The 25341-nt window shown below is 34.3% G+C and overlaps 1 protein-coding gene across 1 annotated transcript in view; it reads right to left on the minus strand.

Annotated features, from left to right (window-relative positions):
- Positions 1-25341, minus strand: part of ACVR2A (activin A receptor type 2A) — an 83469-nt gene that overhangs the window by 24227 nt on the left and 33901 nt on the right. Inside the window, exons 2-4 of the mRNA XM_049616147.1 lie at positions 10870-11077; positions 8261-8370; positions 7927-8081 (exon numbers count right to left, since the gene is read on the minus strand). Coding sequence (XP_049472104.1) covers positions 7927-8081; positions 8261-8370; positions 10870-11077 — 473 coding nt within the window. The remainder of the gene's footprint in view (positions 1-7926; positions 8082-8260; positions 8371-10869; positions 11078-25341) is intronic.

Here is a 25341-nt window from a genome sequence, read left to right on the forward strand (position 1 = left end):
CAAAGTAGATGTAAGAAAATGTCTGTTCTGAGTGGTAGGTGTTTGTAATATTTTTCTCAAAACTTCCCTGTGTTTTGCTCCTTTATTTATGACATAAATGTAAATAAAGATTTAGTTATCAGCCAAAAAAACAAAAAACTACTTTAAACATACTTTATATACTCTGATCGTCCTCTTTATCCTGCTTTAGTTTTTTACAGACCCCATCTAATTACCTACTGGAATAAATAAGCCATTCAATTAAAATCATTTCAGTGAATAATAATCCTTGGATATAAATGCCCAGACTCTACCATTCCAAAGACTGACACTAGAGCAAGACACTTCACCTATCTGTCCCTTGTTTTTCTTATCTATAAAATGGACTTAATAAAACAGAACCTATATTTGGGGTGTTGAAAGATTAATCTGTGTAAAGTGCTCTGTGTAGTCCTTGACAGAGTACTCAAAATTGAAATTTTTTATTATGCTAATTTCAAAGTATTGGCATATAAATATGTATCTTCAATGGCTTCAATAAATACAACTTCGAATACAATTCTGAAGTTGTTACTCTGGCAGCAATAATAGCTAACAGGTTTTGAGCACTTATCATTAGATAAGCGTCCCAGATATGGCTCCTGGTCACTATATAACTGGAGTCAGACATTTCTCCTCTTTTCCTCCACTCTTGCTCCCTTCTTACTCTGCCTGTCATTGCCAAGCTGCAAAGCCAAACAACCAATCACCAACCTATTTTTTGTTCCCTTATATACTAACTGTGGGCTTCAAAAGGGAAGAACTGTCCCTCCGATGCTTATCACCACACATCAGCATGATGCCCAGCACACAACAGGCTCTCAAGCATTAGGTGAGTGGTTAAGCTAAAACAAAACAAACAAACCCGAACAAACACCCGCCAGCCTATGTGATACAAGCAGCTTTTCACTAACAAATGGGCCTTTTCATTTTATTGTCTCAAATTAACAGAAAAGATTTGACAGTGATGAAGTAGCTAAGAATGAAGGAACAGATCTACGATGAGGTCCAGGAAGTAAAGTTGAGAGAAAATCAAAGTCACTTCTTCCTATCTTCCATCTTGCCAGATAAGAAAAAAGAGAAATTTTTTATTTTTTTTAATGGTTATTTAATTTTTGAGAGAGGGACAGAGCTAAGCGGGTGAGGGGCAGAGAGAGAGGGAGACACAGAATCCAAAACAGGCTCCATCCAGGCTCTGAGCTGTCAGCACAGAGCCCAATGTGGGGCTCGAACCCATGAACCATGAGATCATGACCTGAGCTGAAGTAGGACACTTAACTGAGTGAGCCACCCAGGCACCCTGAAAAAGGAGAAATTAGGTACTCTCATCTATACGCATCAGTCCCACTTGTAAATTGGAAGATGCGGTCCTCCACAGTCCAAAGAAAAACTGAACTCAAGATTTTAAAAATCAAATGGAAGTCATTTTTAGAAATAAAGTGCTCCATTATTAACTTTAATGTACAGCTTTAACTCATTTTAAACTTTGGATAAAGCTTTTAATTTTTTTCCTTCTCCTCTTCCCTTCTTTTTTGCTTTTGGACATAGAATTTCAGCAAATCTCAAGCAGAGATTTGTCCATTCATTTGTTAAGTAAAATAATTCATATATGCCTAAGAGAGTAATTTTTTGTCAAGCTGCAAGTCTACAAATAATTTATGACACTTCTCCCAACAATCAGTTTAGAAGTATACATAAAACTTAGTTGTAATTTAAGTTGTAACAAAAATAATCACACACAAAGGTAGAACACAGAAGAAAGAGACATTTGCAGTAGTCCTGAACTACTTCTTAGGCATGTACCAAAAAAAAAAAGAAAAAACAAAAAAAGATGCTCAACTGCAAGACAAGAGCATTATATCACCAGATTTTAAACCTACTAAAATAAGACAGTTAAAAATATTGTGAAATGTAGACTCCAGGTCTTAGCAGAAACCTAACACCAACTCAAAGCTAATAAAACATCAAGTTTTGAAATTTCATGAGCATACATTAGAGCTCCACTAAGTTTCACTTAAGAACACATCACTTAATCAGAATGAGACTGAAAAGTATTGAGCTGAGAAGCTATCCTCAGTATACCTTTAAATTAAAAGAAACCAATTGTGAAATAACATTTGTAGTTTATAAAAGGGAAGGAAAGCATGTATTCAAACGAATGAGATTAGAAAAAGGTGTCAGAGGATACATATCAACCCGTTAAAATTGATTATTTCAGGAAAATGATAAAGGAAAAAAAAAGGAAGAACAAATGGTTCTATCTCCTTTCTTTTGCACACACTTCCTTCTGTAGAATTTGTCTTATTATAACAAGCAAGTATTATACATTCTTAAAAAGAAAAGAATTAAAAAGAGAAAGTGAGTCAACCTATTTCAAGATGTGGTTTTGCAAGTATAACAATATTAGCATGTTAAATACTCACTTAAATTTAGTAAATTTCCCCTTCATCCTCCCCAAATAAATAAGCAGCACACTTCCCTAAACTGGCTTGGTTGAATGTTAGGCTACCCTTTCAGTATCTTATTAATTTTAAATGGGTACACATACAGACTCATGTTCAACAGGAAAGTCCTACACAGCATTTTCAGACAGCTTGGTTTCTCAGTGGACAGTAATTTGGCAGAGCATGAAATGACAACCTATTATTACTTTAATATTAAGGTCAACAGGATTATTTTGTATGCCCAATTCAGTATCCCAAACATCTGACAGCCTTTATTCTCTACCAGACCAAATTCTAGACAAAATGTCATGATGCAAAGAACTGAAGAGACTGATGTCACTTAAATAAGTATTAATGTTGCAATACTACAGTGCTATTTATATAGCCTTTAAAAATGCACAAGAAGTTAACTTCATACCTTGTTAAAGGTAGGTAATTTCTAGTTCCTGAAATCTGCTTTCTTATCAGCAAGTGTTTTTTATCAGCACAAATATAGATCTTATTAACAGGAAACTGAAGCTCACGTATGGTTTTGAGAGCGATGCAAACACTTTTATTGAAACCACATTAACTCTAACCACAATAAGACTTCTTAATCATAGAGTCAATGCATCTATTCCCTCCTATTCTTGACTCACCGGCACTAGAAAAACCAGTTGTGTTCAGTTTACTCACTGTAGATACAAGAGCAAATTCCTACATGTGGAAAGACAGTTTCAGCACAGGCAAAAGAAAAGGACCTAGGTGATGCAAATTAAAAGGATGCTTCAAAGCTTGTGATTGCAGAAAGAACTGAATACTGGCATTCTCTTATAAAAGCCTGAATACTTCAACTTATTCTACCCTAAAGACATACAGCCTCAATATTTTTCTTAAAACTAAGCCCTAAAGCTTTTTATTAAAGGAATCCCTGGGCATGCTGCATTATCATCTCAGTACAACTCTAAATGCAACAAAGTCAATTCAGTAATTCGTCACTTACAGAGTGGTTATATCTACAAACAGTAGGTGACAGACAGTAGTGATTACAATACACCCATGGTATTCAAGGGGCTTACAATCAAGTGGGAGACTGGAACATGTACACAAATGACTAGTGCCTTTCTCAACTGGGGCTATTCATCTGAATCACACAAGATATAAACTGACTTCAGCACTATTTTCTCAATTCTTTCAAGGACAGTACACAACTAATACCATTCCATATATATATAATGGATGGCTTAAGGTGTAATGGGAGGAAAGAATAAAAAGGTAGATGTATGGAGGTATGGAAGCCCATATGTCATACTCCAAACTGTGTATTCTTTGCTGTGGGTCACTGAGAGCCCTCAAATATTTTTTAAAACAGAAGTAACATGGGGCACCTGGGTGGTTCAGTCGGTTAAATGTACAACTTCAGCTCCGATCATGATCTCACTGTTGGTGAGTTTTGAGCCCTGCGTCAGGCTTGCTGCTGTCAGCACAGAGCCTACTCTGGATCCTCTGTGCCCCTGTCTCTGCCCCTCCTCTACTCACACTATCTCAAAAATAAACAAACATTAAAAATAATAATAATAATAATAAGTAATATAATCAGACATGTAAAACACTATTCTACAGTAACAGTATAGATGAAGAGAGAAGACCAGCTGAGATTACAGAAATAATCTCAGCCACAGGTGTAATAATGTCCTGAACTACAAAAGATCAAGAAAGATAAAAAGGTGAATGAACAGGACTTGGTAAATGACAGGGCCAAAAAAAGTAGCAGCTGTCTCCAAGGCTTTCCACCCAGGATGACTGGATGATACCAAGACAGTGATACCATGGAACAATGTTAGAAACGTAACAGTAACAGATTATAAAGAAAGAAGTATGGCTTCAATTAAAAACAAAAAAAAGAACAAAATTACTTTACCCATACTTCTAACTATACTAGATCTGAGAATAAATATTTTTTACTGGTTACTAAGAACCATAATTAAAGACCAGATTTTAAAGCAGGTATATTTCCATATCACTTCCTCACAATAAAATACTAACACCAGAAGAAATTCTAACTCGATGTCTTAGAAATAAAGAATCCTACAATTTAGCTGTCAGAACCAGCTTAGTAAAAAGATACATGTGGATATCTCTCGTCTTCCAGGATGCCATAGGACTCATCTTTTAGCCCCCAGTGAGAATAAAAGACTGAAATCAGACCAAGGAATGATCACAGTATGTATAACTTCAGCTTGCTCTGTGAGATTCACTGTAAATTCTCAAGTATAGTTCTTATTGTAGCAATGACTTTTCAAGAAGATATTACCACAATGAGACTAATGTCTTACAAAGACCAATTAATTCACAAACCAGCCTTTAGCCAAAGCTTTAAGGAAAAGTTTACCTAATAAAAGGAATGAAATATTTCATGATGACACTGTCTAAAAATGTTTGAAAATTTGGGAGAAAAAATCCACAAGAATATAAGATCTTTCCAGAATTCCTAAACCTAAACCTTGGAATTTTCCTAATTCATAAACCTTGAAATCAAGCTTTGAATATGGGAACCTGAATATGGACGAAATAGGGAAATCACCGTAAGACTTCAAATGTATGTCTCCCTTACTACCCCTGTCTCTCACAAAAGTCTTGAATAACTAATAGGCAGGGGTACTATCAATTCAGAGGCTCAGGAATCCTTACCTACAACCAATCAGTGCTGATAAACCTTATTCTAAAATGTGCTAAAAAATTTTCTTAATGGAAACACAGGAATATGCCCTTCTATATTTCCATGACTTTTCCTTTTTGTCCTATGTGAGGCCATATGATGATGTTATTACTCATTTTAGTAGTCAGACTATTCAATATCCAAAGTAGGAAAATAAATTAACCTATAGAATGATTTTGAGATGGCAGTGATGTTTACTGAATTTTTAAAACAGCAGAGACATCAGCTTCCTGGGGGGAGGGGGGGGAGGCAGAACAGCATAAAGCAGTAAAGCTTTAGTGTCAGAGTCCTTGGTTCGGATTCCAGCTCTGACACTTGTGAGCTTTGCTATGTCTCAATTTCTTTATCTATAAAATGGGGATTGAAACTACATAAACAACCCTGTGAGGTAAAATCAAATCAGCATTTTTCACACCTGGCTGGTCACAAGAATCACCTTGGAATTTTATTAGAAACATAAAATCTCAGGCCCCACTCCATACTTACAGGGATGTGGCCCAAGAATTTGTATTTTTTAACAAATTCCAAAGATGAGCCTTACATACCAGTCATAATATAGGAACCATGGAAAAAAATTTATGTATGTTTTTACATATTCTTATATAAAATTCTTGTCTTTATATATTTATGTAACAGTATCCCAGTACAATACATTCTAAGTGTTCAATAAATACTTGATGTTATTATCAATAATTACTTTAAAATAGGAGATAAAATTGATCATTTTGTAACAGGATGGCCACTAAGCAGTGTTGCAGAACTACTTTGTATAATCCTCTCACCAAAAATGAGACTTAAAGCATGAGACTATACTGTTTGAGACAGTGAGAGATGATATAAACTAAGTTCCAAATTGATGACAACCCCTCTTTTGCACAACATAGTTTGCAACAGAAAGAAAGCATAAAGTTAGGCATGTTTATATTTTTCCTAACAAAGCTTGACCATTCCAGATCATTCCATCACAAAACCATGCAAATTCACCACAGAGCAATTCAAGTGCTAAATAAATGTGTACAGTATCATTAATACGGTAACAAATATCCAAAGCCCACAGAAATGGATATTCATTGAAGATTCCTGATTCTCAGTTATTTATGAATAACTGCATCTTTCCTTTTTAAAGTCTAAACGTTTGAATTATCATTTCTAAATAAAATGGCCTCATGTGTTAAGATACTGAGCCTTTTAAAAGAAAGCCCAACCATACCTTTGTGCTAATATTATATAATTATCAATGCTTTCTATAAAATTACATTATTTTTTTAAGTTTTATTAAGAAACTTAACAAATTTGTTTTTAAATTGAGTTTCCAGTTTGTTTCGATCATCACATAAATCTAGGGTAAATTCAGACACTACTACAAGTACTAAATACTCTCCCTTCTAAATACAAACATAAAATAAAAAATAGTTGCCACCAAGAGAAGATAAAGTGTACAGCCTACGACCATTTGGAGTAAACTACATATATTTATTAGGCATTTATTTTTTTATTTTAAAATACTTTTTTAGAGACAATTTTTAATAAACTCATAACTTAGTTACTAATGTGCAAAAGTCAAAATATTTCAGCTGCACAAAATAGCATGTTTACCTAATTTGCAGAATAAGGTATTTCACTTTTGGGTTTATTTCTCCATACACACATCTTAAAAGATTATGGGTGTCAATAATCTAATGCTAACAGATTGCTTCAAGTACTAAGGAAGAAGGATGTTATGTAAATAAAGCTTAAAGGGAAAGAAATTATTTTGGTCATTAAAATATAGGACTCCACCATTTTTTTCTATCAAGTTTTAACCATTAATCCTAGTGGTATCAGAGAAACAAAGTTAAACCAAGAGAGCCAGAAGGCCAAGGTAATCTGATCTTAATAGTTAAAAGAAACACAGTAAAAACTACAGTTCAAAGATGTCTCACACAAGTATGCCAAAGCTTTCACCACTCCTCAGCCTGCAGAACATTAACTACTTATATTAAAAGAGTTTGTAAACCACTGTACCAGCACCACTGCCTCCATGACAGGGAATGAAGAAAATTTCATGAATTTAATTTGATTACCCAACATATCTACATTTTCAGGTATATTCGGGGTCAGGAGAGTGAAATTGAGGGCATTACAAAAGTTTTTAGTCTTCAAAAAAAAAAAAAAAAAAGCTTTTAGTCCTCAGTACATGCTTGATATACTGCAAACAATAACGATGCACCTGCAACTACCAATGACAAGTAATGAGAAGCACTGATTATCTGCTCTTCTTCCCAAAACATTTTTATGCATATATCTTCCTGGCGCCTTTGTGAAACCTCTTTTTTCCACACTTTTCTTGATTATCTTGCTAAATCCCTCCCTGTGGTTAAAAGGATAATTTGGCAAGCTGTCTTGAAAAAGGCACAAAAATTTAAGAATGGAAAAAAGAATGGAAGGAAAGAAAGGGTTGTGGTATTGCTTCTCCATCATCAATTAATTCTCAAGAAACAAAGCAGGGAGAATCTCCCACTCGAAAGTACTACAATGACAATAAAACTGTCCAAAGAACAGGAATACCCTTTGTTCCACTCTACTAGCTCAACTCCTGAGTAAGAGGAGTTCAGGATATAGCACTTAGTACGTTTGGAAAACTAGCTATAGTTCTCATAACAACAAACATTCCAAAAGTTAACTCCAAAAGAAAATGGTTTATAGCAATTTGGTGGGTTTCACCACAGTGGTAGTTCTTTAAAATATAAAATTTAAAAGAGCACAAAGTACAAGACAATAACTTACTTGAGTTGGAACAAGTACAGGAGGGTAAGCCATCTTATGATGCCTGTACACCCAAAATGCACAAATAACAATCCCCGCAATTAACATAAGTGGCACCAAGGAATAGAGCAGTATGTTGTAATAGGGTGGCTTAGGTGTAACTGGGTTCGAAGTAGCTGTGGAAAATGGAAGGAAAAAAAACAATTCAGATTTGGCCTACAAAATTCCACAAGAAATATTTATCATGGTATCAAATTTTAGGAGAAGGTATCAGTAAATTATTCCATCAACACAAATATGCTTTGTTTTCAGTGTACTAGTTGAACAGACCTATGTATTTTCCCTGTAAACTTACGCTGTGTAACTTCCATCTCTGGAAAGTAAGAAAACCTTTCGTTACACATATTGCCCTCACAGCAACAAAAATATACTTCAGGGCTGTCCTTTTTTTCTATACAATCAGTCCTATAAACAAACAAAGGAGAAATAATTAAAATCAACATTATATTGAATCTACAATGGAGTTTTTCTAAAGTTCTTCTGAGAGATGAAATAATGAAAAAGTCATTCATAGTCAACCTCAAGATTTTTATTAATATTCAATGATCAATTCTTAAGAGCCAAAAATGTTTCTGTAATCCTGTTATTAAATCTCATCAAAACACAACAGATGATTTTATAGCAATCACACTAACTCCTTGAGACCACTACTTTATTTTGGTTTTTAATGATCCATCTAAGGCAACCACCTTTTATTTATTTCTTTTTAATTACTAGAAAAGCTTGAAAAGGAACATTAAGCCAATGAAGAAATTTGCTTTAGGAGTGCTTTCTCTTATAGGAAATACAGCTTTCCTATGGCATAAATACAAAAGCTAAATGCTATCAATAAAATTATATGTATGTATACACATAAATACATGGACATAAATATACATAGTATACACAAAAGGACACAAGTTCCTATCATGGCAGAACATATCTCAGCATCAGGGACCCAAGCTAGATTTGGGAATTAAGAGTGTCAGGTTTTTTGTTTTTGTTTTTTTGAGTAGATTTAAACTCCCTAAACACAGGGCCGCCTGGGTGGCTCAGTCAGTTAAGCAACAGATTCTTGATTTCAGCTCAGGTCATGATCTCATGGTTATGGAAGTGAGCCTCATGTCAGGCTCCATGCTTAGCCTGGAGCATGCATATATGCCCTCTCTCGCTCTCAAAAATAAACAAACATTTAAAAAAAAATCTTCATATATACAATATGGTCTTATTAACTGTAGTTGCCATGCTACATTACTAATAACCCTAGGACTTGTTTTATAGCTGGAAGTTTGTACCTTCTGACCACCTTTAACCATTTCACCTAACCATCCATATCCCAACCCTCGCCTCTGGCAACTAACAATGCCTGGTTCTCTATATCTAAGCATTCATTTTATTTTTTGGTTTTCTTTTAAGATTACATACATAGGTGTGATCGTAATGGTTGGTATTTGTCTTTCTCTGTATGATGAATTTCACTTAGCATAATACCCTCAAGGTCCATCTATGTTGTCTCAAATGGCAAGATTTCTTTCTTTTTAATGGCTGGGAAATATTCTTCTGTGTGTGTGTGTGTGTGTGTGTGTGTGTGTACACACATCACATTTTCTTTATTCATTCATCCATCAGTGGACACTCAGGCTGCTTCCACATCTTAGCTATTGTAAATAATGCTGCAATAAACATGGGGGTGCATATATATCTTTACAAGTTAGTATTTTCATTTCCTCCAGAGAAATACCCAGAAGTGGAATTGCTGGATCATATGGCAGTTTTATTTTTAATTTTTTGAAGAATCTCTATCCTGTTTTCCTAGTGGTCCCACTTACCTTTCATAATAGCAAATATCACTTGATGATCACTTCTGTTAATCGGGAGGCTATGAATCAGAAATGTAGCTAAAATGTGTAATTACAGAGAAATAATACCTGGAAAATTTACAGATTTGGAAATATACTCTAAATACTAAATACATACCCAAGATTTTAATTTCTCATAAAAATTAATATAATTCCATTTTCATGGGCTTATTCAACACATTTTGCTATTAATCACATATGGCCAATCAACCACAGGTTCATGGTAATGAACTGAGGTTCCTAAAAGTGGAAAGGCAAGTACCTAGTGTTCCATGAGTATATCAGTATTTTCTGGCTCCAAAATGTCTGTTTAACTAGGACCTTACAGCCTCTCGGTGATCAGCACCCACCTACAGTGGAAATCCTGAGGCCCAGTCAGTTTCAGTGATCAGCCCAACATCTGTGGGACTCCTTACAGAAAGATCACAGGCAGTCAATAACATGTCTAATGTATTTTATTTCCAGTACAGAATAAAACAATTTAAGCACAATCTTTTAAATAAAATGTAGCTTTCTATGAGGACTGTGTTAGTTCTGATGTAATTCTGAACGTCAAGTTAAAATGTCTCTTGGGGGTAAAGAACAAAGGCTTACTTTGCAAGAAAAAGAAATGCAGTAAGATCAATTTCTTCCAGATACATAAAGAGGGAAACTAAAAGGAAATTAAATACTATGATTAGGCTTACTCTCCTTGAGGACAGAGGATAGATTTTCAATAGATATACTGTCTAATTTTAAAGCAATTTTAAAAATCCTTTTTCCTTAAAATTGATATTAAAAAAGTTTATCATCCTAATAACATAGGGGAAAAATGGTTCTTATCTATAATTCTCACTACTTGGTAGACTATTCAAAGTATATCAAAGATAAAACATAAACATGACATACTTATTTTATTACTTTAAAATGTGTATCTTGTCATTAGAGCATGTTAAAATGGTTTTCATAATCTCATCTTAAAAAAGAAACCTTTAAGTGAAAATCCACGCACTGATCTTTCCCCTTTAAAAAGGGAATAGAGAGGATTATTCAACATTCTCATAAAAAAAATAAAATGTTTCCTTACCTGTCATAACAGTTGATATCATCCAGCCAACAACCTTGCTTCACTATTTCAATGGAACCAGAAATATTCTTCCAGGTAGCAAAACAATGTCGCCTTTTATCTTTGTCACCATAACAGGGTTCAACACCAGTTCGATTGGTTCTATCTCTTTCCCAATTAGCGTTATAGAAAATACACTCCTGAGTTTCTGATCTACCAAGTATAGCACCTATAAGATAATAAAACAACAACTTAATATAACTGTATTAGCTCTTAAAATAAGAAACTGTCTCACAGTATACCAACCTCAAATGTTCCTAAAATGTCAGTAACTTACTGTCTTCCTAGTGTTGTAACACTAAGTTTAGGTTTCCAAGTCAATCTCTGTACTTGAAGTATAATAAACATAATAATACAAAGTGACCACATTTATTGCAACATTTCTCTGGAAAAGGCCAGTCTCACTTTTAAGAATGTCCTTGATAAAAAGCAGTAAAATTGTTAATCTAAGTGTATCTTGACCCTAGGTAGACTTCTTTTCAATATTCTGTGTGACAAAATGGGGACTAGGCAAAAGTACCTGTGCTGCTTACTGAAGTACAATGGTTGCCTCGAGAAAAAGCCTTTGCATGACTGAGTTGGGAACTACACCAACTATAGTTATTCAGACGTCGATATCTGACAGACCTGTTCTCAAAAATGAACCAAGTAAGCCTATTACTTCAAGAAAAACAACTGACAGTACGCATTGCCAATTATAAAATCTGAATTTTCAAGCAAGGGAAGAAATTTGGAAAATCTGTATTGCCACCATCAGCCTGACACTTTCCCAACACTTGATTCTCTGAAAAAAATCAGTGGTGATAACAAATTTAACTTTTAAATATTAAATAATGAAATGTGCCAGTAATTAGTAGATGTATATAATTCAAGAAACCAGTATTTTCTAAATGAGTTACGTGTGATGTTATAAAAGTATTCACGGGTTTAAAAAATTCATTCAATGTTCAAGACAGTCCCATAGATTTTAATGTTACAGAGGATTAATGTTTCAAATTCTGCACTGTAAAACTAACTTTTAAAAAACTCTCTCTTGTCTTATATGGAAAAACAAGGTAAATGGAATACCCAAAATAATTCTAAAAAGATTTACAAAGGAAAATTCATACCACCTGTTTTTAAAATTCATTATAAAGCTTCAGCAATCAAGACAGTGTGGTCTTAGTGAAAAGACAGACACATGCTTCAATGGGATAGAACAGAGAATCCAGAAATAGACCCACACATAATGTTCAACTGACACACAGCAAAGGTGCCAACACATTTCAATAGAGAAAACACGGTATTTTAAACAACTGATGCTGGAACTGGACATCTTATGAAAAAACAAAAACTTCAATTCACATCTCACACTGTTTACAAAAATGATCTCTAAACATATCAAAGACATAAAATAAAACCTAAAAATATAAAACCTGTAGAAAAAAACATGAAAAATCTTTATGACCCTAAATTATGAAAGATTTCTTAGAACACAAAAGACATGAACACAAAAGAACTGATAAGTTGCACTTCATTAAAACTAAAACTTTTCTTCAAAAGTTAAAGAAAGCAAAATTCACAGACTAGGAGAAAATACTTGCAAATTATATATCTAAATAAAAGGGCTGATATTCAGAATTCAGAATACAGAAAAACTTCTAACAACTCAATAATAATTTTTTAAACCACCAAATTCCTTAAAAAAAAAATGGGCAAAAGATTCAAAAACATGCTTTGCTGAACAGATATGAAGGGAAAAGATTCTCAATATCATTAATTATTAGAGAAATACAAACTGAAACTAATTCTAATATTGATTAGAATGGCTAAAACAAAACCATCTCAAAGTTGGTAAATATGTAGAGCAACTAGGACTTTCACATATTGGTGGTAGGAATGCAAAATGGTCTACCCACTTTGGAAAGCCAGTTTGACAGCTTCTTATAGTTAAACATACACCTACCATGCTACCCAGCAATAGCATGCCTAGCTATTTATCTAAGAAATGAAAAGATACGTTCATGTAAAAATATGTACATGAATGCTTAGTGGCTTTATTTACAACCCCCCCAAAACTGGAAACAACTCAATATCCAGTACTGGTAAATGGATAAACAAACATCCATACAACAAAAAGAAATGAACTAGTGATAGCTGTAACAACATGAATGAATCGCAAATACATTACGCTATATTTTATGTGATTCCATTTATACAATGTTCTGGAAAAGGCAAAAATATGGAGACAAAAATCTGATCAGACGCTGCCAGAAGCTGGGAATGATGGGAGAGGACTGATTATAAAAGGGCATGAGGAAACTTTTCAGAGTGACTGAAATATTCTACATAACGACTATGGTGATGGTTATATGACTTGTGGGTTAATGAAAACTCACAGAATTATATACCAAAAACAAAACAAAAAAAAACCCCACACACATTTTATTCTTTGTAAATTAAACTTCAGTAAACCTAACTTAAAAAAAAAAAGCAAAATCACTACCACATGCTGAGTTTTGGTATAGTATCAAAGAGAAACATCCACAATTATCTAAAAAAGCTATTAAAATACTCATTTTTCTAACTATGTATCTATGTATGGCCAGATTGCCTTCATATCAAAAGAACATGTATATCACAGCAGAGTGTATGGAGAGGTACAAGAATTCAGTTGTCTTCTATTAAAACAATCATTAAAGAGATTTGCAAAAATTTTACTAACTTTTTTTACAAAATATTTTCCATAAAGATGTTCTTTTGTGAACATACAATGGATTTATTATTGTTACTTTTAAATAAATATATTAAAATTTTGTCATTTTCTAATGTGACAAGGATGATAGATATAACCTGTATTTACAAAAAAAAAAACTCTTTACAGGGGCACCTGGGTGGCTCAGGTCATGATCTCATGGTTCACAAGTTTGAGCCCCACGTTGGGCTCTGTGCTGACAGCTCAAAGCCTGGAACCTGCTTCAGTTTCTGCCCCCCTCGCTCTCTGACCCTCCCCCATTTGTATTCTCTCTTTCTCTCTCTCTCTCTCTCTCTCTCAAAAATAAATAAGACATTAAAAAATAGTAAAAAAAAAAAAAAAAAAAAAAAAAAACCACCTCTTTGGGACTCTACATTTTTTAAAGTCTTAAAGAAGTTCAGACCAAAGAGTGTAAGAACTGCTGCTGTTCTGCAATGTCCTACTACACAGGTGTAATTATAAGCTGCTAAAATCTGTGGCAGTATCAGTGCTATGGACTTCCTCTCAACTACATAAGACATAATAGCATGAGCTCACAGACTGTAAGACTGGTAACTCTATGTTCTTTGTATTCTATAAAAACAAATGAAAAAAAGAAAAAAAGAAAAAGAAGGGTTATTTCTATTTACCTGTATAAAATAGCAGCTATTTCCTAAGTTATTCCTTTTCAGAAACTTGTTGAAAATACCAGCAAAATAAGTTTTGTCCTTCACTAAATAACCCAAAATCAATCTATTCACTGTCACACTATTATCTCAAAACAAGGGAAGGAAAACTTTTTCTGTAAAGGGTCAAAGAGTAAATATTTTTGGCTCTGCAGACCACATAGTCTCTGTCACAACTACTCCATTCTGCCATTACAGCACAAAAGCATCCAAAGGACAGTAAATGAACTTTATAGACGCTAAAAGCAAAATTTCATATTTTTCCATGTCTTTTTTCAACCATTTAAAAATGTAAAAAATCTGGGCGCCTGCATGACTCAGTTAGTTGAGTGACTCTTAATCAGACCTGATCAGGTCATAACCTCACAGTTCATGAGTTCGAGTCCCACAATGGTCTCTGCAGTGGTGCACTGACAGTATGGAGCCTGCTCCGGATTCTCTCTCTCCTTCTCTGACCTCCTCCCTTGCTCATCCGTGCTCTCCATCGCTCTCTCTCAAAATAAATAAACAAACAAAAAAAGAAAATAAATTTTAAAAACTATTTTTAAGAGCATTATTTTTAATTTCCAAGGAAGACACCATTGAAGCACAAGAACACCACTTAAACAAAACTGACAAAAATAAAACAAAATATTGCCTAGAGCAGAAATGTCAAATAGGTTTCATCTTTGGTGTCAATTCCAATCAATAGTAGCTGAGTGGAGTAGTATATTGAGAAAGATTTTTAAGTAAAAGGGTCTTGAAATTAGCATGGAAGGAGGGGGAGCAAAATTAGTCTTTTATTTGCCATCTCTGGTCTAAAGAAAAGATAAACAGGGACACCTGGGTGGCTCAGTCGGTTGAGCATCCAACTTCGGCTCAGATAATGATCTCACGGTTCGTGAGTTTGAGCCCCATGTCAGGATCTGTGCTGACAGCTCATAGCCTGGAGCCTGCTTCATTCTGTGTCTCCCTCTCTCTCTGTCCCTCCCCCGCTCACAATCTGTCTCTCTCTCTCTCACACACAAATAAATAAACAAAAAAATTAAAAAAAAATAAAGAAAAGATAAATGACCATTTCTTCAATTAAAAAAAGAAAACTCTACCACTTAATTTTTAAAGGCAAACAAGATTTCTAGATGGTTTTTTGATTTAGACTACCATTTGTTATTTTCCAGAGACAGAAAGAAGACTGCTTATATGGAAAATTGTGACAATTTCATCACCCACCCACTAGGCTCAAGCTGATCCTGTAATCAGTCTCTATCCCATCATATCTCTAGCTGAATACTAAATATAGTAACATGATAATTATACAAATAAAATCACATCACATATATTTTTATGTTCATAAGCTCACATTGTGACTTTAAAGGTGTAGTTATAAAAAAACATGGCAGGGGCGCCTGGGTGGCTCAGTCGGTTGAGCATCCAACTTCAGCTCAGGACATGATCTCACAGTCTGTGGGTTCGAGCCCCGCATCGGACTCTGTGCTGACAGCTCAGAGCCTGAAGCCTGTTTCAGATTCTGTGTCTCCCTCTCTCTCTGCCCCTCCCCCACTTGCACTCCGCCTCTATCTCAAAAATAAACATTAAAAAAAAAAAAAAGATGGCAAAAGTTGCTTATATGTACTAATTTTTAACAACTTCAACAATTAGCAACTTCTAATTTAAAATTTTCCAAAACTTAAAATTTCTACCCATAAATTTATTCTATCAAAGTAATTCGAAATAGTTCATACTATTTTCAAAAGAAATAGACATAAAATGTATGTGTGCATCATTTAGTATGGTGGTTCTTAACAAATTAATTATGTATAACAGAATCCCCTACATTTTCTCAAATTCATGCTTCAGTGCCATTTGTAGCCCTGGGAACAAGTAACTGAAAAGCATACAACAGGAGGGGTATTTACACAGAGAAAGTGTGTGTGTGTGTGTGTGTGTGTGTGTGTGTGTGTGTGTGTCTTTTCTTTTTCTTTTTGACAAAGACCCACTGATGATCTAATGTTCCTCCCTAGTTAAGCACCACTGGCTTAAAAGACTGTGACATGAATTTGGGATTTTGTTCACAAACTGTGACCTTGAGTTAAATTACCAAAACTTTTACTACCTTGCTGCCACAGCCGATGGATTTCCATAAAAATTTCATAATTATTATGGTTAATTCCCTAGTTTCATAAATCACATTCAGCCTAGCTGTAATAAATCAGTAAGTCTAATCACAGAACCTAGTACCAGAATTTAGATAATACTTCTATTTCCAAAGTACTACTTATGCATTAATGACCAGTAGTACTGACTTCCTGACTTCCATTTTTCCTACCATTAAAAAAAAAAAAAAAAAAAAACCAACACTGGATCTGAATCTTGGTGGAACATTTGACCAAAAAATAGCCCTAGAAAGGTCATATATGAATCTAAAATACTCGTCATATGAGGAAAAAGCAAATTTTTCACCTAGAATAACTATATAATCTCTTCCAGAAACAGAAAAGGAGGGACTACTTCACCAACTTATTTTATGAGGCCCAGTATTACCCTGATAAAACAAAATAAACAAAGACAGCACAAAAAAAAGAGAAATATAGACCAGTATCTTTCACTAACTTAGATGTTAGAGTCCTCAGCAAAACTTTAGCACATTCCAAAAATGTATTTAAAAAATAATAATAACACATACCAAGTAGGATTTATGTAAGGTTGGTTCAATATTCAAAAATCAGTCAATGCAATCTTCCAGATCAAAAGGCTAAAGCACAAAAATCATACAATCTATCAGTACACCAGGAATAGAAGGGAACTTCCTCAAAGTCACAAGGAGCACCTACAAAAACACCAATAGCTAATAACATCATATTTAATGGCAAAAGACTGAATGTTTCCCCTCTAAGATCAGAAACAAGGTAATGATGTCTACTCCCACTACTCGTAACAATGTACTGAAAATTCTAGCTATTTTAACAAGACAAGAAAAAGGAATTAAAGGCATACCAATTGGAAAAATATATATAACTTTCTACATGCAGATGACATGACTGTCTTGGTAGAGAATCCCAAGGAATCTTCAAACAAAAAAATGTTAGAACTAATAAGTGAGTTCAGTAAGGTCATAGTATACAAGATCAATACACAAAAATTAACTGCATTTCTATATACTAACAATGAACTGAACAATAGAACTAAAATTAAAAATACAATACCAGTTATAACTGTTCCTTAGATAATAAAATACTTACAATATAATCTGACAAAATGTGTAAAATTTGTATGAAGAAAATTATAAAATATTGATGAAAGAAATAAAAAGAAGATTTGAATACTTGGAGAGACATACCATAATAAAGATGTCCATTCTCCCTAAACTGATGTATTGGATTTGATAAGTAATTCAATTCATACCAAAATCTCATCAAATATTTTTGTCGACATAAATGAGCTTATTCTAAACATTTTTGAAAAAGAAGAATAAAGTGGGAGAAATCATGCTTACTGATATTAAAGATTACCATAAAGCTGCAATAAGCATGACCATGTGGTAATGGAGGAGGGACAGGTACAAAGATTAATGAAACAGAAAACCCAGAAAGAGATCTACACAAATACGCCTGATTAATTTTGGACAAATAAGCAAAAGCAATTCTGTAGATGAGAGATAGCTTTTTCAATAAACAGCACTGGAGCAGGGCACCTGGGTGGCTCAGCTGGTTAAGCGACCAACTCTTTTTGGCTCAGGTAAAGATCATGATCTCATGGTTCCTGAGTTTGAGCCCTGCATCAGGCTCTGCGCCTACGGTGGGGAGCATGCCTGGGACTCTCTCTCTCTTCCCCTCTCTCTGTCCCTACTCTGCTCGCTAGTTCACTCTCTCTCTCTCTCTCAAAATAAACAAACTTAAAAAAAAATTTTTTTTAATAGCACTGGAGCAATGGGTCATAGTTCAAGCAAATATTTCTTAAATGCCCTCCCCTTTGTTATCTATCATTTTAATAGTTCCTGAAAGCCCAGCTCTTGCAAAAAGACTCCCAGGCTAAATCTCACATGAGACAATTTTCATGTTTTCTCAAGGCAGATGTAACAAAATCCTATAAATCTTTTAATCAGGACTCCTCCTTCCCCCAAAATTCACACCACTTGCAATCCAACATAAAATGTATTATTTTACATTTATTTATTGTTTTTAATCAATTGTCTCTTTATACATTCTTTTCTACACCCAAATGCCAATGAGTCTAAAACTATCCATCTTACTTGCCCTAAAAACACAAACAGTATTTAATGAATGATAAAATGTAAAAAAAAGCAGTGTAACAACTGAATTAAAAAAACCCACCAAATACAACTTGAATGAATATCATACAACCCTCAGTTTGAAGGATTCCCCAATTTCCACCAGTAGGAGATTTTTAAAATTCTGACCAACTTGAAATATACACACTTTTGTATATTTATATGAAACAGTTCAACATATACTTATTTTAATTAATTTAGTTTTACAAATGTTTTAAAATCATAAAGCACAAAAATTTTACAAAAAAATTTGGTTCTAACTTCACATGCATCTCTTAACAAGGGTCCTCTCAATACTTTGTGAGTCATCAAAAAGCATAAAAATATGAATCATCTTCACTTTAACTTGCTTGGGAAGGAATATGTGTTAAAGTCATATAGAATATTGTCACTGGAAATGTTTTTCCAAGCCAATAATATCCATTCACATAATACTAAGATTTTTTCCAGTGTTCTATAGGTATACTTTGTGATCTTCATAAAGTAACTACTTACGATATTATTTTTAAAAATGAGTTTTTAAAGTTTCTTCACAGTCTTTGTAAACAGTTTACAACAAATGATAGTAAACTACCCAAAACCACCACCCCATCAAGAATAACTTATTTTTTTTTTAATTCTTTATCCCCTTCTACGTCTCTCCTTAGGAAACTGACATAAACACTTAATATAGCACTAACTGGCATCATTTCGAATTTGTCTGCCTTCTCCAAAGGAAATAAAATTGAGAGAGCCTCAAAATATGAAAAGCTTTGTATTTGTATTCAACTTTGTATTTGTATTTGTATTTGTATTCAACTTTGTATTTGAATTCAAATACAAAATTACACTTTTTCTGAGGAATAATCTTTTAGAGAAAATTATGCTTTATAGTGAGCATTTACTGCATATTGACCATATGCTTGCACTGTAAATTAACACACCAAGATAAGGGCTCCAGATAAATGCCAGAGAAATTAGAGATGATAACATAGGACCGCCATTAGACTTTGAGCTTCTAGAACAAGCCCTGTCACCACTTCTGTATCACCAGTGCCTGGCACAGTACAGCAACTCCATAAATGTACACAAAATCAATCAATTCACACAGAAAAGAAAAAAAGAAAGGCTTTATGGAGGAAGTGCGACTAAAGCAAACTAAGGAGAGGCAAAACTATGGTAAACAGAGGCAGAGAAGATAAACATGAGTATGTGGATAATCAGAGCGTTTGACAAAACTGCTGTCAATAGACATGAGCATTCCATATTGTTTAGTATCTGGTATAATCAAGGCAGGTTTGCAAGACATCAGAAGTTAAGAGAAAGAATTGAAGTGATATTTTAAGATTAATCTGAATACAATAAGCAAACAGTGTTGTAATGGAAAGAAACCCAGTAAGTCATACTAACTACCCAATAAAAACCAAGGGTCTACAATATCACTTGTTGACTAGACAGCCCCAAGTATCAAAAGGACTGGCAAATTAGAATACAGATATCAAATTTTTGCTTTCCATAGTCCCTTACTTGGTCCCTCTGAGTGTAAGAAAGTAAGAGATAAAAGCGATTTGATTTATAAAAGTGACTTGGGTTTAGATGGTTGGCTGTTTCCAAATGTTTATGTTTCATCATCTGACCAAAAAAAAAAAAAAAAAAAAAAAAATCTTCCATACTATCTACCCTTTGTTTCTCTTAGTTGCTAACTCTCTTCCTGATATTTATTCTTACTGTCATAAAAGATCCATATTTTCAGGATAAGTAAGATATCTTCAAAGATGAGGCACAACAGAAAAGTGTTTTTGCCTACAGCCACAAAATGTGTGGGATATCTACAAATGCCCAGGACGCAAGATTAAAATAGTTCTACCCAGTTCTCTGGCACTCATTCGAAATATGCATTACATCAAAACAAATACAAGTAGATACAAGTATTAGCTAGACTGTAAAATAGATTTCTGATATTAGATGTTCATCTTATGAGGGCAGGGGAGATGACGGTGACTGCAGCCAGAGGCCAGTACTCCATCGGAATTAATGGGCTATTTTAGAAATTGTACAAAAGCCAAAACTGGGCATAAATTTAGAATAGTAAGAGATAAAAGGTAAATTCTCAAAATCGGAACAGAGCTCCTAAAATAGATTAAGGTAACACACACACACACACACACACACACACACACACACACACATAGTTCCTACTAAAAACAATCTAGGAGTCTCAATTACACCACAAAGACACTATGTACATTAAGGTTTTTTAGTACCTTATTTACTTTGGAAGATGCAACCTTTTTAGTAAATCATCAAACTCTTGTCTGATGTAAAAAGACTATAAAAATGGATCATTTCAGCTCCTATGAAAGTAAATGTGAAATATCACCCTTGAGGAGCCAGTAGAATCAAGAGTGAGAATCTGAGGAGTGGCTCACTCAATTAAGCGTCCAATTCTCGATTTTGGCACAGGTCATGATCTCAACATTCATTCAGTTCATGAGACCAAGCCCTTCATCAGGCTCCACGTGGACAGTGCAGAGCCTGCTTGGGATTCTCTCCCTCCCACTGCCCCTCCACAGAGGGCTCATGCGCGCACGCGCTCTCTCTCATAAATAACTTAAAAAAAAAAGAGAAACTGAAAAAAATAAAATAAAATAAAATAAAAAAAGAGAAACTGGAAAAAAAAAACACCTCATTGCAAAAGTGTTCATCAAAGTGATATCAGGCACTTTAAAATCCGCAATTGAAGAAAATTACCAATACTTAATAGAGTAGCTTTAACTAGCCATATAATTCTATTAAAGGAAAAGAATGCAGACTAAAAACAAACTGACATTAAATAACAATGGGTATAGAATCACTTAACTAGCCTTATTTTAAAAATCACCAAGAGCTTTTTTCATATTTATAACCAAGACTCCTAGTATTAGAAAAGAAAAAAACCTAAAATTCTTGTTATTACTTTTGTATGTTATGTAATTTCTGTCCTATTTCAAATCTCAATTTAATAATATTTTCTATGCAACTGTAAGTACATTACAGGTCTTCTGGTATCCTTTCATTTCTATATTAGTACGCATCATAGAAGACAAGTCACCTTCCCTATTTGGCTGCCCTGGGCTGTTTTTAAGCATTACCAAGAAAAGGAAATCCACAATGTCCCAAAAGCCTTCTGATAAACATACCAGAAATATGAAGAAGGAGAAATAAATTTTCAAATAAAATTTCTACATGCTAATAAAAACATTTTAGGCCCTATCTTTTTTTTTTTTTTTTTAAACCAAGTACTTCCATACTACCAAACAGTCACTTCCAAAGGAAAACACAAACACTTTCTGGCATTCTTCCCAAAAAAAAATTTTTTTGCTTTACCTATTATACCCTGTACTTAGTACTATCAGTCTGACAAAATATTGCAAGATTCCATCCATCTAGCTCAAGTAATATAAACTAGAAACAGAATATGGAATAAACTAAAAATCTAAACGTTGTATGGTGTAACACTAGACACAGTATGTGCACGTGTGTGTGATAAAGGAGAGTAAAAGTACTTAAAAACTGAAGTGCCTGGGTGGCTCAGTCAGTCAAGCATCTGACTCTTGGTTTTGGCTCAGGTCATGATCTCTCGGTTTTGGTTTCGTGAGTTCAAGCCCCATGTCAGGCCCAGTGCTGCCAGTGAGGAGCCTGCTCAGGATTCTCTGTCCCCCTTTCTCTCTGCCCCTCCCCCACTTGTGTTCTCTGTCTCTCTAAATAAATAAATAAACTTTTAAATAAATAAATAAATAAATAGTACTTGTAAGTCAACATTTAACCACTGGTTATTTAAGGACTCCTAATGTTAATTCCATATTAATTCCTGACAAATCACTAAGATAACCACCTAAAGTATATTTGAACACTGTTAACTCATAAGTGACTAATTTTTCCCATGTAGATAGTTCCAAAATAAACATATATCTACTTTGTAAGGACGAAGATTTTCTTTAATATTATTTTTTAAAATTTAATTCCAGTATAGTTAACACAGAGCTAAATTAGTTTCAGGTGTACCATTTGTGATTAAAAATTCCATACATCAACCAGTGCTCATCACAAGCGCCCTCCTTAATCCCATCACCTGTTTCACCCATCTACCACACACCTCCCCTCTAGTAATCATCAGTTTGTTCTCTATAGTTAATAAAGACCAAGATTTGAAGAAAAACATAAATTTCTCAATTTCTCAAACCTCTTCCTTAAAAAGCACCTACATAAATAAAGTTTTAGATCCCCAAAGAGATCATCAAATTTGTAATGGTAGAATTTCCTTTTTGAAAGAGGCAAACAGCCCTCTTTAAAGTCCTTACAATTTCTAATTTTTTTATTCACTTAATCATATAAAAAGATGCATTTCTTAATTAGCAAAGCTTTTAGAGGACCTCATTTCTTAAACTCTTGTCTAAATACAGAAGATAGTTGGGGCGCCTTGGTGGCTCAGTCGGTTGAGCATCTGACTTCTGCTCAGGTCATGATCTCTCGTTTTGTGGGTTCAAGCCCCAGTTCGGACTCTGTTTTGACAGCTCAGAGCCTGGAGCTTGCTTCGGATTCTGTGTCTCCCTCTCTCTCTCTGCCCCTCCCCCACTCATGCTCTGTCTCTCTGTCTCAGAAATAAACATTTTAAAAAATTTTCTTTAAATAAATACATACATACGTACATACATACATACATACAGAAGATAGTTTACAAAGGCATTGTTCAATAAGAAACTACCTAACCTACAGTTGATTACTAAATTGATAAATAACAAAAGCCATCCGTTATAATGTCTTCTCCCAAAAGAAAATTACTTCAAGTTGGTATATTTGGTTGGTGGCCCAGAACAACGCATTGATTTTATCATCAACTATCAAAGAACTTCACTTTCCTGAATACATAAAGTATATACAGAATAACAGGAACCAAGAAAAGAACAAATTACAAACGCCTTACTTCTGATTCAAATGACGAGCACTTGGGACCATATTTAAGATTACTTTTCTAGGACAGTCCAAGAAATCCTGGCAAGCTTCCAAACCTCAACCTCCCTGTTTTTAATAGGGGTAAAAAGTCAGGAAGGAGTAATGGTTGTAAGAAAAGACCTGCTGTCTTCTAATTTTAGCGAATATAAGTAGATTTCTGATAACATTATGAGGGAGAGATTTCCACCAAAAAACAACAGGAAAAGAGGCCCAATGTTTTCTCCTTCACAAATGAGAAAATTCTACCCCTCTACAACCCCTTCTGTCCCTGGCAAGACACTTTTTAAAGTCTATTTTGGTGACATGCTACATGAAATCTTAGAGGACATTAAGTATTTCACAGAGGTAGAGCATTTTCTATGTCCAACAAATACAGTGTTGGCCATACTATGTGCCAGGCACTTTGACACTTGGGTACTAAGCAGAAGTAGTGAAAAAGAAAGTATTTTCAAAATTTGAGAAATCTTTAACCTCACCTGGGAAAAAGAGAAAAAAAGGAGACTGAATTTTCAAAACGACATACTAAAGTAGAAAGAAAAAACACACAAACCTTTAGATACTTCTGAATTTCAATTAAGGCTTACTCTAATTTCTCCAGTAAGGTAAGTGGGAAGGCAGGATAGATTAACAATCAGAAAATCACAAAGGCTAGGGAATTTCAAGTATGCTTCTTTTTTTTTTTTAATTTGTTTTTAATGTTTGTTTATTTTTGAGAGAGAGAGAGAGAGAGAGACAGAAACAGAGTGTAAGCAGGAGAAGGGCAGAGAGAGAACAAGAGACAGAATCTGGAGCAGGCTCCATGTTCTGAGCTGTGAGCACAGAGCCCTCCCTATGCAGGGCTCGAACTCATGAACTGCGAGGATACATGACCTGAGCTGAAGTTGGATGCTTAACCGACTGAGCCACCCAGGTGCCCCTCAAGTATGCTTCTTTATCAGTGTATTTTATTTAAAGGAAAAAATCATGTTAGTGCCTCTAAAAATATAGACTTTGTCTCAGAACTAAATTTACAAGAAAAAAGGTGAATAAAGTAATATAAAAATCAAGTGAGAAATCCTGACTTGCACATGAAAGTGTTCACTACTAATCACTGCTTGATATCACAAAGCAGCCACATTAACTCCTTATTGTAGGCAGTAAGGACCCTTTAAAAAGTAAATAAACCCTCTATAAAGGTATTCATACTAACTATAAAAAAACCATGCATTCATATTAGTAGCTCTAATGAATAGAACAATAAAATAATGTCACCCAGTTTGTCAAGAATATTTATAGATAACTAAAATTTTAAAAGAACAAAACCAAGTCAGGGATTTAAGTCATAAGCAACAGAATTCAGAGAAAATCTAAGCTAGCTTTTGAAGGAAGTGTCAGTGGATTAAGAAAGTTATTAGTTCAAGTCAGCCATCTCTTCCTAGACTAGAGCAATGGCTTCCATAACTGATTTCCCAGCTTCCACTTCCATCTCATTCTATCAACTCTTCATCCAGAAGTCAGATCCTTTAGTAAAGCAAACAAAATCCAGTCACTGCCCCAACGTAAAGCCATTCAATGCTTTCCCACGGCCCAGGCATTTAAAATAAAACATGAACAAATCTTAGGCAATCCACAATCTGGCTCGTCTTTAGCCTCAATTCACACCAGACAAAGAACAAACTCCTCCAGGTTGATACATTCTACTACTCCTTCCCTATTTCAGACCCCTTTTAATGGCTGACATAATGGAGTGGAGTAAAACATTAAGAAAATGCTTCAAAAAGTTGAGAAAAGTTACCAGATCATGGCAAAATATCAAC

Source organism: Panthera uncia (genome assembly GCF_023721935.1).
Source record: "Panthera uncia isolate 11264 chromosome C1 unlocalized genomic scaffold, Puncia_PCG_1.0 HiC_scaffold_3, whole genome shotgun sequence".
Taxonomy (NCBI): domain Eukaryota; kingdom Metazoa; phylum Chordata; class Mammalia; order Carnivora; family Felidae; genus Panthera; species Panthera uncia.